Genomic DNA, 18,267 nt, shown 5'->3' on the forward strand with positions numbered 1-18,267 from the left:
AAACCACCTCCCAAGAGGCTTGGGAAATAGAACAGCTGGAGGTGGTCGGTGGTCCGGCCGGGCGCTGCGAGGCCTGCCGGGAATTGTAGTTCTCGGCATCCGAGTCTCTCCGGGGCCGCCCACCCGCCTGCCCTGCGAAGGGGCGGGCGGAACCTCTGGGGCCGCGCTCTTCTCTGTGGACGTGGCGTGGGACGCCCGCGGCCCTCGCGGAGCTCACCGGCCCCGCCCCTGGGGGGGGGAGTCCTTATGAGCGCTCATTGGTTGGGGGGCGGGGCCTGGCTGGAGAGCAGCCAAATTGGGCATCTTTTCGGAGAACGCAGAGCGGACGGTGTAGAGAGAAGTGAAGCTGGCGAAACTGGTAAAGGGAGGCGAGGGCGGGTGGCTTGCCCAGGGAGAGCGGTTCGGGCTCTCTCGGGTCTGGAAATTGGGTCCGGGCTGCAAATAACGCCTGGGGGCCTGCATGACTGCTCTCTGGCCACGACCCCGGCCCACACTTTGCGTGGGAAGTGCGCCACGTCTCTCCCTTGAAACTTCCCAGCAGCGGCTCTGGCACCGTTCTGGGGCTCCCTCAGAAGATTCAGTCCCTACCTCTGGTTTTACCTCTGAGAACCCCGCCCCCCTTTTTCCCACCCCCCGGCCTTTCTTGAGCCCTAAACTTTGTGGCCAGCTACCATCTCTCTGTCTTGTCTTCGGTCTCTCCATCCCCACCCCCATTCTCCTGTCCTGTCTCTGTTCTTTTTCCTGTGACCCCTAACTCCCAGCCTCCACCGCTCCCTAGGGACTGATGATGTGGCGACCATCACTTCTGCTGCTGATGTTGCTGCTCAGGCGCGGGGCCCAGGGCAAGCCATCCCCTGACGCAGGCCCTCATGGCCAGGGGAGGGTGCACCAGGCGGCGCCCCTGAGCGAGGCCCCTCATGATGACGCCCACGGGAACTTCCAATACGACCATGAGGCTTTCCTGGGACAGGAAGTGGCCAAGGAATTCGACCAGCTCAGCCCAGAGGAAAGCCGAGCCCGTCTGGGGTAGGAGAGAGATGGAGGGGAGGACTCAGGGTTGTAATTTTAAACAGGGAAGTGAAGGGAGGCCTCAGTGAGAAGGTAATATTTGAGCAATGTGGCTATATGGGGGAATAGCATTCCAGGCAGAGGGAACTGTAAGTGCAAAGGCCCTGAGGCAGGAGCGGGCCTGATATTTGAGGAACAGTGAGGCCCGTGTGGCTGGAACCCAGTGAACGAAGAGGAGAAGGCGGAAGGTGATGGCAGAGACGGAACAAAGAGGTCAGGGCCTTCAGGCCACAGTGAAGATTTCAGCGTTTCTCTGAGGGAGAGGAGAGCCATGGGAGGGCTCTAAGCAGAGGGAGGACGTGAGCTGACTTAGGTTTCATCAGAATCCTTCTGGTTGCCTTTCGGGGAACAGCCTATAGGGAGCAAGAAGCAGGGAGCTGGTGAAGAGGCCACTGCAGCCGTCCAGATGGAAGACAGGAGACGATGATGACTAGATCAGGGGGAGAGTGGTGGTGACTGGGTCTGCTTTGGGAGACTGTGCACGGATGGGGTTGGGTGAAGGAGGGAGGGAGGAGGAAAGGCAGTGGGAGAGGCTAATGCATTTGGCATAGCATTACTACAACGCCTGGCACTGTTCCAAGTGCTTTACAAGGGTTAATTTATTTAACCCCACAACCACGCTGCAGGGTAGGTTCTATTATTTATCCTCCATTTTACTGAGGGGTAAACTGAGGCACAGAGAGGTTTGGTTTTTTTTTAAGTGACTTGCCCACGGTCACACAGCCAGCAAGAGGAGGTGGCAGGATTTGAACCTAGAATATCTGGCCGTGGAGCCCACGCTCTTGACAACAGCTTGAACCTCAGGGTAGCGTGTGAGTCCGGGGACTCCAGCTCCAGACCGATCGGAGGAGACACGGCCTGGCGCGGGAGGGGGCGGAGACCTGGGCACGGCTGTGTCGGAGTCGACCCTGGGAACTGAGTTGCGGGGCTTAAGGACGGTGACCGAGAGGAGCGCTCCCTGTGGGCTCTGTGAGCAGTTGGGTAAGGATCCAAACCGGTGGCGGGGAGTGGCCGCAGGCGGGGGCCTGGGAGCAGACAGGAGGGGCCCGAGAGAAGGTGCGCGAGGAAGGGCCTTCAGGGGCTTCGTAGGCGACGGCACGATGCAGAAGATCCGGCCAGAGCATGGGGAAGGGACTGATGGAGGCCAAACCCGCAGGGTTGCGGGTGACGGTTCTAGGGCACAGTCTGGAAAAAGTAGGGGAAAGGGGCGGGACGCAGCATAGGGTGGGGCTGGAGGGAGAGGGGCCTGAACAGGCCCGCGCAGCCAGGCAGGCGGGGCAGGGGGCGGGTTGGAGGGGATGGTCTGAAGACCGCCGCGCCTGAAACTGCGAGAGGTCGGGTGTGTGCGTGGCCGTGGCCATCAGAGTTCAGAGAGAGTCATGGGATAGGGGACCTGTGGGCGAGGGGCGCGGTGTGCCACCGCCTCCCTGCCCCCACCCCAACTCGGACAAACGAGAGAGGGGACAAGTGAGGCTCCAGGGGCGCAGTCAGGGTGGAGGGTGTGGCCCTGGATTGCCGTAGGTCCTTCCCCCCAACCAGGGCGTGTGGAGGACCGCGGCGCCAGCCGTAGACCCTCTGGGTCTGGATTGAGGGGCGGAGCCCTGCCCTGGGCGTGGCCCCGGGATTGACAGTTGCCCCCCTCTGTGCGGGCGGCTCTGGGACCACTTTATCAACCCTGTATGGGGGTGTGTCTCGAGTGGGGGCGTGGTTCCGTCTGAGGGGCGGAGCCTGGGCGAAGGCGGGTCTCCGGGGTGGGCGGAGTCCGGGACTGACGTATGCCCCGCCCCGACTCGCAGGCGCATCGTGGACCGCATGGACCGTGCAGGGGATGGGGACGGCTGGGTGTCGCTGGCCGAGCTCCGTGCTTGGATCGCGCACACGCAGCAGCGGCACATACGGGACTCGGTGAGCGCGGCCTGGAGCACGTACGACACGGACCGCGACGGGCGTGTGGGTTGGGAGGAGCTGCGCAACGCCACCTATGGCCACTACGCGCCGGGTACGCGGCGAGACCCCGACTCCTGCTCCTCCCAAAACACACACACTGTGACCCTGACCTTTCTGACAGCTTCATCCTGAGAACCGTCAGCCTATGAAACAGAATCCCTAACCTTTGACTTCCAACCCTTGATCAAGTTCTACCCACTTCCAGTACCCCATCACCCCGAAACTCGCAATCCCTGTTATCTGGCTTCTCACTCGCATCCACGACCTCCGTTACCGTGACTGGGGGATCCTTGACCAGGGACGTCTACCTCCCATGCCCTGTCATCCTGACCGTTGATCTCTGACAGAACCCCAAATCCTGGGGCGCCTGGGTGGCTCAGTTGGTTAAGCATCTGCCTTTGGCTCAGGTCATGATCCCGGGGTCCTGGGATCGAGTCCCGCGTCGGGCCCCTTGCTCAGCGGGGAGCCTGCTTCTCCCTCTCCCTCTGCGGCTCTCCCTGCTTGTGCTCTCTATCAAATGAATAAAATCTTAAAAAAAAAAAAAAAAGAACCTCAAATCTATTTACCCCATCCCCTGACTGCTTTCCCTTCTGTCTGTCCCCATGCTCCAGCCCTTCGATCCCCACAGCTCTTGTTCTCTCCCTCCTGGACCCTTCCTCCACACTCCTCCAGCCTGTCCCTCATATATCCCCAGAGGGGTCTTTCCACACCCAGAGTTGACCCTGATCCTCCCCTGCTCACAGCCCTTCATGGCTCCCCAGGGTCTCCAGAGGAGACTCCCAGCTTCTCAGCCCAGCCTAGCCCACCCCTCTGGCTTTGTTTTTCTGCATTTTCTGACCAGTCATATGGATCTTCTGTAGTTTCCCTGAACTCGGGAGCTCTTCAAACCTCCACATTCCACTCATACCCTTTCCTTTGTTGAAAACGCCCTTCTCCTCTTCTCTGTCCTATAACCTGAGTCAGCAGAACTTACTGCACCAGAGGGTGGCCTTGGGGCCCAAAGGGCCAGTGTCCACTCAAAGTTCATCATTCCTGGCTACGTGACTTTGGGCTGGTTGTTCCCTCTCTGTGGGAATCTGTTTTCTCCTTCATAAAATGAGAATAAATGAAAAAACTCTCTTGACTTGCTTTTTTGTGAGAATTAAATGCAATTTCGTAGGTAAAGAGCTTCGCATATAATAAGCTCTCGCGGGGCGCCTGGGTGGCTCAGTCGGTTAAGCGGCTGCCTTCGGCTCAGGTCATGATCCTGGGGTCCTGGGATCAAGCCCCACGTCCGGCTCCCTGCTCAGTGGGGAGCCTGCTTCTCCCTCTCCCTCTGCCTGCCGCTCTGCCTACTTGTGCTCTCTATCTCTCTGTCAAATAAATAAATAAAAATCTTATAAAAAAAAGATTATTAATAAGCTCTCGCAACAAGATTGCTAATATATACAAACAATGAATATATATTAATTATTACCAGTTCTGTGGAGGCCTTCTTGCCCTGACTCCACCGAGCTGGATCCTTTGTCTTTTCCCTCAACCTGCCCTGTGTGCCCTCCATTAAAGCACAGCTGAACGAGATTCCCTCCCTTCCCCAGGTGAAGAATTTCACGATGTGGAGGACGCCGAGACCTACAAGAAGATGCTGGCTCGGGATGAGCGGCGTTTCCGGGTGGCGGACCAGGACGGGGACTCGATGGCCACTCGGGAGGAGCTGACAGCCTTCTTGCACCCCGAAGAGTTCCCTCACATGCGGGACATCGTGATTGCGGTGAGTTCAGGCCCGAGGAGACTTCTCCTCTTCCCATCCCCCCTCCTGGGACCCAGGCTTCTGATGTCAGGGCCAGCCTTCCAGTGCTTACCTTGGGGGATCCAGTCACCTGGTCTTCTAGCACCTTCCCCAGGGAGCCCAGCCCACAAACAGATCAGTGGAGGGCAACCTCTCTGCTGCCCAACACCAGACCTCCCAGTGTCTGATCTCTCCTGGTCCTGCTTTCCCCTTCATGTGCTCACATTTGGAGTCCGGGCCCTCAGCCTGAAAACACATTCCCCAGAAGTGCCTTGGGGAGCCCCAGTCCTGGCCGAACCCCAGGAAAACCCCAACCCCATACATGGAGTATCTACCCTGAGGCCACTTCCGCTGGCCCATCTTCTTCCTATTCCTTTATAATTTTTGTGCCAATTCCAATTTCTTTTCCATTTTATAGTGGAAGGTTGTTTTTTTTTGAGAGAGAGAGAGAGATTGTGAGGCGGGGAGGGGCAGAGGGAGAGGGAGAGAGAATCTTAAGCAGGCTCCATGCTGAGTGTGGAGCCTGACTCGGGGCTCAATCTCATGACCCTGAGATCGTGACCTGAGCCAAAATAAGGACTTGGACACTTAACCAACTGAACCGCCCAGGTGCCCCAATAGTGGAAGGGTTTTTTTTCCCCTCTTTTTCTCCCCAACAGATCTTAATTTTTATTCTTATTTTATTTTTAAAAGATTTTATTTATTTAGGGGCGCCTGGGTGACTCAGTCAGTTGAGCAACTGCCTTCGGCTCAGATCATGATCCTGGGGTCCTGGGATCGAGCCCCGCATCGGGCTCCCAGCTCGGCGGGGAGCCTGCTTCTCCCTCTGACCCTCCCCCGTCTCATGCTGTTTCTCTCTTGCTCGCTCTCTAATAAATAAATAAATAAAATCTTTAAAAAAAAACTTTATTAGAGAGAGAGTGTGAGCAAGGGGAGGGACAGAGGGAGAGGGAGAGAGAGAACCTCAAGCAGATCCACACTAAGCATGGAGCCCCATGCAGGGCTCAATCCCACAACCCTGAGACCATGACCCAAGTGGAAACCAAGAGCCGGATGCCCAACCGACTGAGCCACCCAGGCATTTTATTTTTATTTATTTATTTAAATATTTTATTTATTTATTTGAGAGAGAGAGAGATAAAGAGCACATACAGAGGGAGAGGGAGAAGCAGACTCCCCACTGAGCAGGGAGCCCAATGCAGGGCTTGGAGGCTTGATCCCAGGACCCTGGGATCATGTCCCAAGCTGAAGGCAGATGCTTAACTGACTGAACCACCCAGGTGCCCAAGATTTTATTTTTAAGTGATCTCCAGACCCAATGTGGGGCTCAAACCCACAACCCCAAGATCAAGAGTCACATTCTCCACCAACGGAGCCAGCCAGATGCCCCTGACCTTAATTTTTAGAGCAGATTTAGGTTCACAGCCATATTGAGCAAAAGGTCCCCAGATTTCCCACATCCCCCTTGCCCCCACACTCACACAGCCTCCCCCACATCAACATCCTGCCCCAGAGTGGGGACACTCGTTACAATGGATGGACCTAGACTGACACATCACCATCCAAAGTCCACAGTTCACATAAGGGTTCACTCTTCGTGGAAGGATCTATACCCATTTCTACCATGCCTAACTTTTCACTAATTATTGTTATTTTAAATTTCATTTATTTATTTGTCAGAGAGCACACAAGCAGAGGGAGCGGCAGGCAGAGAGAGAGGGAGAAGCAGGCTTCCCACTGAGCGGGAACCCCAATGTGGGGCTCGATCCATGACCTGAGCTGAAGACACACACTTATCCGACTGAGCCACCCAGGCATCCCCACAAATTATTTTTAAAATGTAGTTGTATGTCTAAAACAGCTTAACATACTGATGTGTTTAAATGCCCAAAGGATGCAAAAAAGGTGGATAATCCTCTGCCTTCCTCATCTCCTCTCTTGTAGCTCCATTTCCAGAGCTGGTTTGAGGGTCTATGGCAAGCCTGTTAGGATCAAGGGCTCTGAGGCCAGAAGAAGGCCTGGGTTCAAATCCCAGCCCGGCAGCTTCCTGGCTGTGTGACCTTGGGCAAATTACTTAACCTCTCTGGACCTGTTCCTTGTCTATGAAAGGGTAGTGCTGATAACTGTTCCTACATCAAGGCTGGTTATAGGGACTAGATGAGTTAATACATGTAAAACTGCAGAACTGACTGGTGATAAATGCTCATTATGTCACATTACATGCATGCGTCAATATAACTACACCGCTTCTAGCGGTGGAATCACTGGTCCCACTAGGATATGCATTTGCAGTTGTTTTAGATATTTCTCAGGCATTTTACTGACTTGATGTGTGCACCGTTGAGGTGGGGCGTCCAGCCCATTCCAGAGATGACTACGATCTGGAGAGGAGAGATGTCATTAACCCGACCTTCTCGAACCCTCTAGACTCTCCATCCTCCAAGGCCCAACGTCCCTCTTTTATAGCGAATAATGTCATTATACCTTTTACTCTCCTGAGTTGAGTTTTTTTTAAGATTTCATTTTTTAAGTAATCTCTACATCCAACGTGGGGCTCGAACTTACAACCCCCAAGATCAAGAGTCGCATGCTCTACTCACTGAGCCAGCCAGGGGCCCCCTGAGTTGAGATTATTTAACAGACCCTGATTGAATGTGTCCTGCATACCAGGGGCACTGTGGTAACACCTACCTGAGTATTGGCTTGATTGGGTCATCATGGTGACCCTATGGGGGTGGGCTATCATCTTCATTTTATTATTATTTATTTATTATTTTTTAAAAGATTTTATTTATTTATTTGACAGAGACACAGCGAGAGAGGGAACACAAGCAGGGGGAGTGGGAGAGGGAGAAGCAGGCTTCCCGCCAAGCTGGGAACCCGATGCGGGGCTCGATCCCAGGACGCTGGGATCATGACCTGAGCCGCAGGCAGTCGCTTAACCAACTCAGCCACCCAGGCGCCCCTGCTTAGTGGTTTCATTTTTTTTTAAGATTTTATTTATTTATTCATAAGAGACAGAGAGAGAGGCAGGCTCCCCGCTGAGCAGGGAGCCCGATGCGGGGCTCGATCCCAGGACTCTGGGATCATGACCTGAGCCGAAGGCAGATGCTTGACAACTGAGCCACCCAGGCGCCCCTTTATTATTATTTTTTAAAGATTTTATTTATTTGAGGGGCGCCTGGGTGGCTCAGTCGGTTGGGCGTCTGCTCTCTCTCTGACCAATAAATAAAAATCTTTTTTAAAAAAAGATTTTTATTTATTTGAGAGAGAGAGAGAGAGAGAGAGAGAGAGCATAAGCAGGGGGAGGGGCAGAGGGAGAAGCAGACTCCCTGCTGAACAGGGAACCCAATGCGGGGCTCAAATCCAGGACCCTGGGATCATTACTTGAGCCCAAGGCAGACGCTTAACATGCTGAGCCACCCTGGTGCGCTATCCTCTTCATTTTATAGATGAGGACACCAGGCACAGAGAGGTGAGGGGACTTGCCTGAGATCACCCAGACCAGAAGTGGCCCAGCCCAGATTTGAACCCCGGCAGTTGAATCCGTGGTCCACACCAGGGGTCAGCAAACTATCCAACCCGCAGCCAAATCCAGCCCACAGCTTGTTTTTGCAAATAAAGTTTTATTGCAAACAGCCACGCCCCTAGGCTTCCATGTGCCACAACCAGAGAGAGTTCTATCGATTCAACAGAGACTATATGGCACGCAAAGCCAGAACTATTTCCTCTCTGGCCCTTTATGGAAAGAGTTTGCAGAGCCCTTGTCTAAACTCTCCTGTCATCTATCACATTCATGGATATCGAGTGTAACCCCCCCGACACAGGACTTCAAACCATAAGTGTTGGCCCCAACTATACTACAGAAAGGGGAAACTAAAGGAAAGTCACTTATAGGGGGCATCTGGCTGGCTCAGTCAGTAGAGCATGTGACTCCTGATCTCAGAGTCATAAGTTCAAGCTGCACATTGGGCATGGAGCCTAATAAAAAAAAAAATAATGGAAAGTCACTTATAAGAAATAACAAGAATTTTTTTTTTTTAAAGATTTTATTTATTTATTTGAGAGAGAGAGAATGAGAGACAGAGAGCAAGAGAGGGAAGAGGGTCAGAGGGAGAAGCAGACCCCCGCTGAGCAGGGAGCCCGATGCGGGACTCGATCCCGGGACTCCAGGATCATGACCTGAGCCGAAGGCGGTCGCTTAACCAACTGAGCCACCCAGGTGCCCGAAATAACAAGAATTTTAATATAAGTGCTGTAGTTACCAGGTTTAGCAAATAACAAAGGGCATTCAATTATACTTGAATTTATAACAAATAATATAGACAAATTATTTTATTTATTTTTTTAAGATTTTATTTATTTTTTGACAGAGAGAGAGAGAGAGACACAGGGAGAGAGGGAACACAAGCAGAGGGAGTGAGAGAGGGAGAAGCAGGCTCCCCGCTGAGCCAGGAGCCCGATGTGGGTCTTGATCCTAGGACCTTGGGATCATGACCTGAGCTGAAGGCAGACGCTTAACAACTGAGCCATCCAGGCGTCCCTAAATTTTTTTTTTTTAGTATAAGTATGTCCCACACAATATTTGGGTCATACTTATGCTTAAAAAAATTATCTGAAATTCAAATGTAACTGTGTCCTGTAGTATAAGTATGTTCCAGATATTGTGTGGGACATCCTTATACTAAAGAATTATCAGTTGTTCATCTGCAAGTTGAATGTAAGTGAGCATCCTGTATTTTTTCTGGCAACCCTTAAATGTTGGAGCTTTCTTTGTGAAGAAGGCATAGTGCACTCTCAGACCCTAAACCATACTACAGTGAGTGAGTTTGAATATAAAAGTGGGGAACAGGGGCGCCTGGGTGGTTAAGCCAGTCGGTTAAGTGTCTCACTCTTTTTTTTTTTTTTTTAAAGATTTTATTTATTTATTTGAGACAGAGAATGAGAGAGAGAGAGCACATGAGAGGGGGGAGGGTCAGAGGGAGAAGCAGGCTCCCCGCCGAGCAGGGAGCCCGATGCGGGACTCGATCCGGGGACTCCAGGATCATGACCTGAGCTGAAGGCAGTCGCTCAACCAACTGAGCCACCCAGGCGCCCAGTGTCTGACTCTTGATTTTGGCTCAGGTCAAGATTTCAGGGTCATGAGATTGAGCCCCACCTTGCGCTCCGCACTCAGTGGGGAGTCCGCTTACCCTTTCCCTCTGTCCTCACTCCCCCCAATAATAAATAAATCTTTAAAAAAGTGGGGAACAGAAGCTGTTTGCTCAAGAAGTGGGGAGAAAACCAAGAGCAGAGGTACTGAGCATGTGTCTCAATGGTCCACCAAGTATGTCATGCTCATATGTAAACGGAGCTAGGATCTAGGCTCTGCTAACTGGGAAGACACTTCAGCCCTTGGAGAGTGTGTGCTGTTGTGTGTGAGAAAAGTGTGGGGGATGCAGGACAGGTCTCCTTGGGTGGAAGCAACCTGTGCATCACAGGGTATCTGGGTTCCCTGGCCCCCACGCACCAAGGGCAGGTAGGGCCTGCATCATTATACGCCCCAGAAAGCCACCCAACCCCTACCCCCACCCCTACCTGTCGTAGACCCCATTGAGACTGCTCTGATGCCTGGCCATACAGCGAAGCCCAAGCCCGATTCCCTAAGAGAACCTCCCATCCCAACCGCAGGGGGCCAGCCTTCCTCGGGAGCCAGCCCCAATGCCTCTCTTTCCCCTAGGAAACCCTGGAGGATCTGGACAAGAACAAAGATGGCTACGTCCAAGTGGATGAGTACATCGGTGAGTGGGACCTGATCCCCTCCCTGAGGACGCCTGTCCTCCCCCAAGCAGCCCAATGCATATCACTCATAGGAGAGCAACAGCCCTCTGAAGTGGGGGCAGGGGCACCTGATTGAGTTCATGTAGCCACCAAACATTAATTGAGCACCTACTGTGTGCTGGGCCCTAAACGTATTTATCGATCCCCCACCGTGTGTTGGGCCCAGCAAACATTTGTTGAGTATGTATATTTGTTGGGCATAGCAAATCTTTATCAAGCACCTACTATGTGCTAGGCCCAGGAAACATTTATCTAGTGCCTTCTGTGTGCCGGACCAAAAAAGCATTTATTAAGTGCCCACTGTGTGCCAGGCCCAGGAAACACGTACTGAGCACCTACTGCATGTTTGGGGTTGCGGATGCAGCAGAGAATGTCACAGACTAGGTTCCTACCTGGGAGAGTCTGGAGTATCTACAAAATCAGGCCTCAGGGGCTGCAGTGGTTGCGTTTGGGAAGTCGGAGCTTGTCTTGAACCTGCATTTGCACAGCAAAGGCTGTGTCTCCTGTTACTCAGAATTTGGGGGGCCCTTGTGACACCCCCAAATTTCCCCTTGGCCCCGCCTCTACCCCTGTCCTCAGGGGGCAAAGAATTTGGTTGAGGGGAAAGCTGTTAAACATGGATATTTTTACGAGTTTGAAAACATTTTTCTATAGCATGTTTTTATGGAACAAACGTGCAGGCAAGACATTTTTATTTAAGCATAATTTATCTTTCTTATATCTGTGAGGAAGATAGAAGTCTTTTTTTTTTGGTCAGAATTCAAGCATCCCCACTGAGTAATTGCAGCAGCTGACTCATTGTTACCACACGCTAGACTCTGTTCTAAGTGGTTAACAACTTGTAAATTCCCTTAATCCACATATCAACTGACAAGATGGATTATTGCCCCATTTCACAGATGAGGAAGCTGAGGCCTGAGGGGTAGATACTTACTTGGCTGAGGTGGTGCAGGATGGCAGTCCACGCCAAGCCTAGTGTCCCACCCTGCCCCCTAGGCTACTTCCTTTCCCTGTGGGGTTCTGGGGAGACAGATGCAGGCAGGACCCCGGGACTCCCCAGAGCAATGTAATTTCACAACTGTTGAATGGTATAGGGAAGAATATGAGCCAGAGGATGGAGGGGGTGTCACGGGCCCTGACCCTGGCTGGGAGGGTGGGTGGCGTGTCAGGGAAGGTGGGAGAAGTGGGGGTACACCGAGCTCAAGGGTATAGGCTCCAGAGCAAGCGTGCATGCTTCCCACCTCCCACCTCCCAGCCAAGGGACGGGAAATGAGTTCCTCGATCTCTCTCGGCCTCCTTACCTGTACGGCCTCCTTACCTGTACTTACCTGTAAAGGTGGTAGTAAAGGGGCACCTGGGTGGCTCAGTTGGTGAAGCGTCTGCCTTCGGCTCAGGTCATGATCCCGGGGTCCTGGGATCGAGCCTCAAGTCAGGCTCACTGCTCAGCGGAGAGCCTGCTTCTCTCTCTCCCTCTGCCGCTCCCTCTGCTTGTGCTCTCTCTCTCTCTGACAAATAAATAAATAAGATTTTTTTTTTAAAAGGGAGGGGCCGTAATAGAGCACCCAGCTCATACAATGACATCTAGTCAACACAGATGCCCCTAGCGGATGAATGCTAAACAGAAGGTGGGAGATCCATACAATGGGATGATATTCAGCCATAAAAAGGGAGGAAGTACTCATAGATGCTAGATCTTCAAAACCTTATGCTAAGTCACTATGACACCCCAAACTAATGTAACATTGTGTGTCAGCTACACTTTAATACAAAAATAAACACTATGCCAAGTGAAAGAAGCCAGACACAAAGGACCACAGTATTGTATAACTCTGTTTACAGGAAATGTTCAGGATAGGAAAATTCATAGAGACAGGAATTAGATCACCGGTTGCCCAGGGCTGGAGGGGGGGTGGGGGCATAGGAGGTCACTTCTTTTTTTTTTTTTTTTTTTTAAAGATTTTATTTATTTATTTGAGACAGAATGAGAGAGAGAGAGCACATGAGAGGGGGGAGGGTCAGAGGGAGAAGCAGGCTCCTCGCCGAGCAGGGAGCCCGATGCGGGACTCGATCCCGGGACTCCAGGATCATGACCTGAGCCGAAGGCAGTCGCTTAACCAACTGAGCCACCCAGGCACCCCAGGAGGTCACTTCTTAATGGGAAAGGAGTCTCCTTTCGGGAGGATGAAAATGTTCTGGATTGATGTGGTTGTTGTACAACATTGTGAATGTATTAAATGCCACTAACGGTGGACTTTATGTTATGTGCTTTTTACCACAATTTAAAAAAAAATTTAAAGCTTATTTATTTATTTAAATCTTTTCTTAATGTTTTTTAAAAAAAGATTTTATTTATTTATTTGAGAGAGAGAGAGAGAGAGAGCACAAGCAGGGGGAGGGGCAGAGGGAGAGGGAGAAGCAGGCTCCCAGCTGAGCAGGGAGCCCAATGCGGGGCTCGATCCCAGGACCCCAGGATCATGACCTGAGCCGAAGGCAGACGCTTAACTGACTGAGCCACCCAGGCGTCCCGAGGGAGCTTCTTAAAGTGGGGTGAGCTGTCCTAAGGGTGGCTTTTTAGTATCTGCTCACATGGCCTGCGCCCACGGGGCACACAGCATTTCAGGTGCGTCTCAGGCAAATGAATTGACAGCCCGTCGAGGAAATGATCAATCCATCAAGTCCCTTTCCCTGTAGCAAGGCGATCACCTGTTAGGGCGGTGTCGCTCTTAGTCCCCTTCCAACAGAAGAGGAGACCGAGGTGGGAGAGCAGGTGCCTTGGCCTGGGGAGGCGGCGTCAGGGCGGGGACGGAGCCCCGGGGTGCCCGCCGGCTTGGAACCGTCTGACGTTGCCCCCGTCGCCCGCCCCAGCGGATCTGTACTCGGCCGAGCCCGGGGAGGAGGAGCCGGCCTGGGTGCAGACGGAGCGGGAGCAGTTCCGGGACTTCCGCGATCTGAACAAGGACGGGCGGCTGGACGGCAGTGAGGTGGGCCACTGGGTGCTGCCCCCCGCCCAGGACCAGCCGCTGGTGGAAGCCAACCACCTGCTGCACGAGAGTGACACGGACAAGGTGTGTGCAGGGGGCTGGCTGTGTAGACGGGCGGGACCGGGCCTGGAGCTGCCCTGGGGCCCTCTTGGGCCAGGGACACAGAGATGGAGGGTGGGGGTGGGGGAAAGGGAGGGACAGAGACCCCCAGGGTGGGGGGGGCATACTAAGGTTCAGAGAGGAGTCTCCCAGGCAGGGCCCCTTGTCACCTCTGCTGCCCTCTGACCCTCCCTCCAGGATGGGCGTTTGAGCAAGGCCGAGATCCTGAGTAACTGGAACATGTTCGTGGGTAGCCAGGCCACCAACTACGGCGAGGACCTGACCCGTCACCACGACGAACTCTGAGCCCCCGTGTGCCCACTACAGCCTTGTCGCCCCAGGGGACGACCCGAGGAGGGGCCCCCCATGGTCAGGCCCCTCTCCCCATCTGGACCTGCAGGGTGTGGACGCCCGCACCCTGTGTCCCTCTGCCCCTGAGCTCTCAGGGACCCACCAGGTCAACTTCTCCAAGACACTGCAGTCCCTCCCAGCTCTTCCCACCCTGGCGCCGGGGGTCTCATAGACCCGAAGGGTACGTGAACAATCCATTTCTCACTGGCAGAATCGCCCAGCCCAGGGCCCCCCCATACCCAGCTCGCCTCACCTGAGCCGCACACGATACAGCAGAGAAACACCCCGCCACCGGCCCCTGACTCGCCCGCCCGCCCGCGGGCACTGCGCCCAGAATGCCTCCTCTCTGCCAGGGAGGCAGTAAAGTTCAGCGCTGGGGCCTTGTGTGTGTGTCTCTTCGTGGGTGACAGGGGCCTGGGGGAGGAATTGGGGGCTGCAGCTGGGCTTGCATCAGGCATTTGGAGAAGGGGCTCTGGGTGTTGGCAGGCTTCGAGGGCATTCCTGGGGCAGAAAATAAAACTAGCAGCCTGGACCCAGCTGTGAACAAGCCAGAGAGAAGGCTCTGTCTGCCCTCTGGATAGCACAGGATGGCAACGCTCTGCTGAGTGGCCGGGAGGGGCCACACTGGTGAACAGAAGAGGAAGTCAGCCCTGGGGAGCCCTGGTGGGAGAGCCAGCGGGGCGGCGGAAACAGAAGGGGCCCCGAACCCAGAATGTGTCCCGTGTGTGTTGGGGGGGAAGACCAGCCAGGAGGCCAATGGGGCTGGAATGGAGTCAGCAAGTGGCAGGGCGGTGTGTGTGGGGGGGAAGTGAGGTGAATGGGATCGCGTCATACAGGGTCTTGTGGACAGGTCCTCAGGTCTCTTTGTGGTAGGACAAGGTCACTAGAGGCAGAGACCCAGAGAGACGGGGACAGAATTTACTCTCAGTGAGCCGGGCGTTCTTGGAGGGTCCTGAGGAGAGGAATAGATGTGTGCCATCTTGGGTTATAACAGAGTCTCTCTGCTGCTGAGTTGGGCAGGGGCAGAAGGACAGGATATTATAGGCATTTATTTCTTCTGCGGCCCCATGAGACCTACTCGTTAAAATCTCCTCTAGAGGGGCGCCTGGATGGCTCAGTTGGTTACTCATCTGACTCTTGATTTTGCCCAGGTCATGATCTCAAGGTCGTGAGATGGAGCCCTCCATCGGGCTCCATGCTCAGTGGGGAGTCGGCTTGAGATTCTCTCCCTCTCCCTCCGCCCCTCCCCTATTTGCATGTGCACGCATGCACACATTCTCTCTCTCTTTCTCTTAGATAAATAAGGGTCACCTGGATGGCTCAGGGTTAAGTGTGTGACTCTTGATTTTGGCTCAGGTCATGATTTCAGGGTTGTGAGATCAAACCCTAGGTTGGGCTCTGTGCTGGGCATGGAGCCTGCTTGAGATTCTCTCCCTCTCCCTTTTCTCTGCCAACCTCTCCCCCTCTCTCTCTGAAAAAAAGAAAGAAGGGAAGAAAGAAAGTATCAGTGTTAGCTTACCAATTATAACAAAGTACCACACTAAAGCAAGATGTTAATAAGAGGAGAAACGGGGTGGGGTAAAGAGGGTATACATGGGAACTCTCTGTACTTTTCTCTCATTTTCTGTAAACCCAAAACTGCTCTTTAAAATCTTTTTCAGATGCCTGGGTGGTTCAGTCAGTTAAGTGTCTGCCTTCGGCTCAGGTCATGATCCCAGGGTCCTGAGATGGAGTCCCACATTGGGCTCTTTGCTCAGTGGGGAGCCTGCTCCCTCTGCCTGCCGTTCCCCCTGCTTGTGTTCTCTCTCTCTCTGACAAATAAATTAAAAAATAATAATAATGAAGCCTATTAGTTAAAAAAAATCATAAGCAACTAAAATAGAAAAGAAAATATAAGTCAAGTAATAAATCCCCCATATTTGGTTATTTTTGTTTTCCTTCTTGGGGAAAGAGATGGAAACAACCCAGGGTGAGACTGCAAGCCTATAGAACAAAGTGGGGAGAACTGACATCTTAACAATATTATATTTTCCAATCCATGAACATAGTGGATTTCTCTGGAGATACAAATGTTGGCAGTTTCTCAGCAGTGTTTTGTAGTTGTCAGTAAAGGTGTTAAATCTTTTATCAAATTTATCCCTAAGTATTTTCTGGTTTTTGTGGTATGGTAAATGAAGTTATTTTTATTTTTATTTTTTATTTTTTAAAGATTTTATTTATTTATTTGAGAGAGAGAGAGAAAGAGCACAAGAGGGGGGAGCGGGAGAGGGAGAAGCAGACTCCCTGCTGAGCAGGGAGCCCGATGCGGGACTCGATCCCAGGACTCCAGGATCATGACCTGAGCCGAAGGCAGTTGCTTAACCAACTGAGCCACCCAGGCACCCAAATGAAGTTATTTTTAAATTTCATGTTCCAATTTCTTGCCTCTATACTATAAAATACCATTAATTTTGTGTATTAACCTTGTATCCTGTGAACTTGCTAAATTCATTTATTCATTCTAGAATTTCTATTTTTTAAAAAGATTTTATTTATTTATTTGACAGAGAGAGCGTACACTCACGCACAAGCAGGGGGAGCGGCAGAGGGAGAGGGAGAAGCAGGCTTCCTGCTGAGCAGGGAGCCCGACGAGGGGCTTGATCCCAAGACTCTGGGATCATGACCTGAGCTGAAGGCAGATGCTTAACCAACTGAGCCACCCAGGTGCCCCTATTCTATTCTTTTTTATTGTTTTATTTCTATACCAAGATTCCTTCTTATTCAGTAGAAACATTTTCTTTTAGGTTCTTGAGCGTAGTTTTAACAGCTATTTTTTACATCTTTGTGTGTGTGTGTGTGTCTTATTCCAGTATATGGGTCATTTTGGTGTTGGTCTCAGGTAACTGCTGGTCTCATTTAACTGCCTTTTCTATTAAGAATGGGTCATATTTTCCTATTCGTGTTTTTTTAATTTTGAGTAATGTTAGAGTGTATCCTGGATACACTGTAAAAACTCTGGAGTCCGTTATGTTCCTCTGAAGAGCATCAATTACTTTTTTCCTGAGCAGCCCTTTAACTTGGTAAACTCCAACTGTAATCTCTGTAAAACTCTCCTATAAAATTTGTACCTCAAATTTCAGTTCACATTTTTTAGGCTTAGCTGGGCTTTTTGGAGTGTACCACATGCAGGTGTGGTTCGGGGGTCAGTTAGATATTTGAGCAGAGTTTATATAAAAATATTTGGAGTGCCCCCACCCTGGATCTCTTTTCCAGATTTATACCTTAATTTCCTGTTGCTCTGGTGATTCAAGCCAGGAAGACTGGATTTTCCCCTGGTGTTTAATTTTAGCTGCCCCTCCCAGCACGTACTAGAACCTGCCCCCGTCCTCCCCTTTTTATTTTTTATTTTTTTATTTTATTTTTATTTTTTTTAAAGATTTTATTTATTTGACAGAAAGAGACATAACACAAGCAGGGGGAGTGGGAGAGGGAGAAGGAGAAGCAAGCTTCCCGCTGAGCAGGGAGCCCGATGTGGGGCTCGATCCCAGCACCCGGGATCATGACCTGAGCCCAAGGCAGACGCTTAACGACTGAGCCACCCAGGCGCCCCGTCCTCCCCTTTTTAAAAACAGGCTCCGCCCAGCGGGGAACCTGATGCCCCCCCCCCTTTTTTAAACAGGTTCCACGCCCAGCGGGGAACCTGATGTCCCGCTAGATCTCAAGACCCTGAGATCATGGCCTGAGCTGAAATCAAGAGTCTTACGCTCAACCACTGAACCACCCAAGCGACCCCTTTCTTTTTTATGAAGTGTCAATTTCCTTCCAGTTTCTGGCTGCTTTTTTCACTTTCCAGTGCCTTTATGTAATTGTTTTCTGTTTTGTGCAGAGTTTATAATTGTTTTCTGCGATAGGGTTGGAATTTGCATCCATGGGTGTCTGAATCCAAGCTTATAATTATGGTAATATACTGCCCCCTAGTGGCTAGAGGTGGAGACCTGGTTTATGAAAGCGTAGGATAAATTTGTAGATCTCTGGGGGCTGCATGTTTGAAAACATTTCGGATTTTAATTTTTTTCTCTTTTCAAATTTTCATTAAATTCTAGTTAAAAACATTTTTTAGGGGCGCCTGGGTGGCTCAGTCGTTAAGCGTCTGCCTTCGGCTCAGGTCATGATCCCCGGGGTCCTGGGATTGAGTCCTGCATCAGGCTCCCTGCTCCTTGGGAGCCTGCTTCTCTCTCTGCTCTCTCTCTCTGT

General features: G+C 51.8%; 1 protein-coding gene across 1 annotated transcript; it reads left to right on the top strand.

The window, feature by feature from the left end:
- The first annotated feature begins 254 nt into the window (after positions 1-254).
- On the top strand, positions 255-14,115 carry RCN3 (reticulocalbin 3). The gene is made up of 7 exons (XM_034987077.1): positions 255-358; positions 779-1,026; positions 2,865-3,067; positions 4,593-4,765; positions 10,503-10,563; positions 13,469-13,668; positions 13,882-14,115. The coding sequence occupies exons 2-7, from the start codon at positions 785-787 to the stop codon at positions 13,987-13,989; spliced, it is 987 nt and encodes a 328-aa protein (XP_034842968.1). The 5' UTR covers positions 255-358; positions 779-784; the 3' UTR covers positions 13,990-14,115.
- The last annotated feature ends 4,152 nt before the right edge of the window (positions 14,116-18,267 follow it).

The sequence above is a fragment of the Mirounga leonina genome, unplaced genomic scaffold (genome assembly GCF_011800145.1).
Source record: "Mirounga leonina isolate KUSES-001 unplaced genomic scaffold, KU_Mleo_1.0 Mir_376, whole genome shotgun sequence".
In the NCBI taxonomy this organism is placed as follows: Eukaryota; Metazoa; Chordata; class Mammalia; order Carnivora; family Phocidae; genus Mirounga; species Mirounga leonina.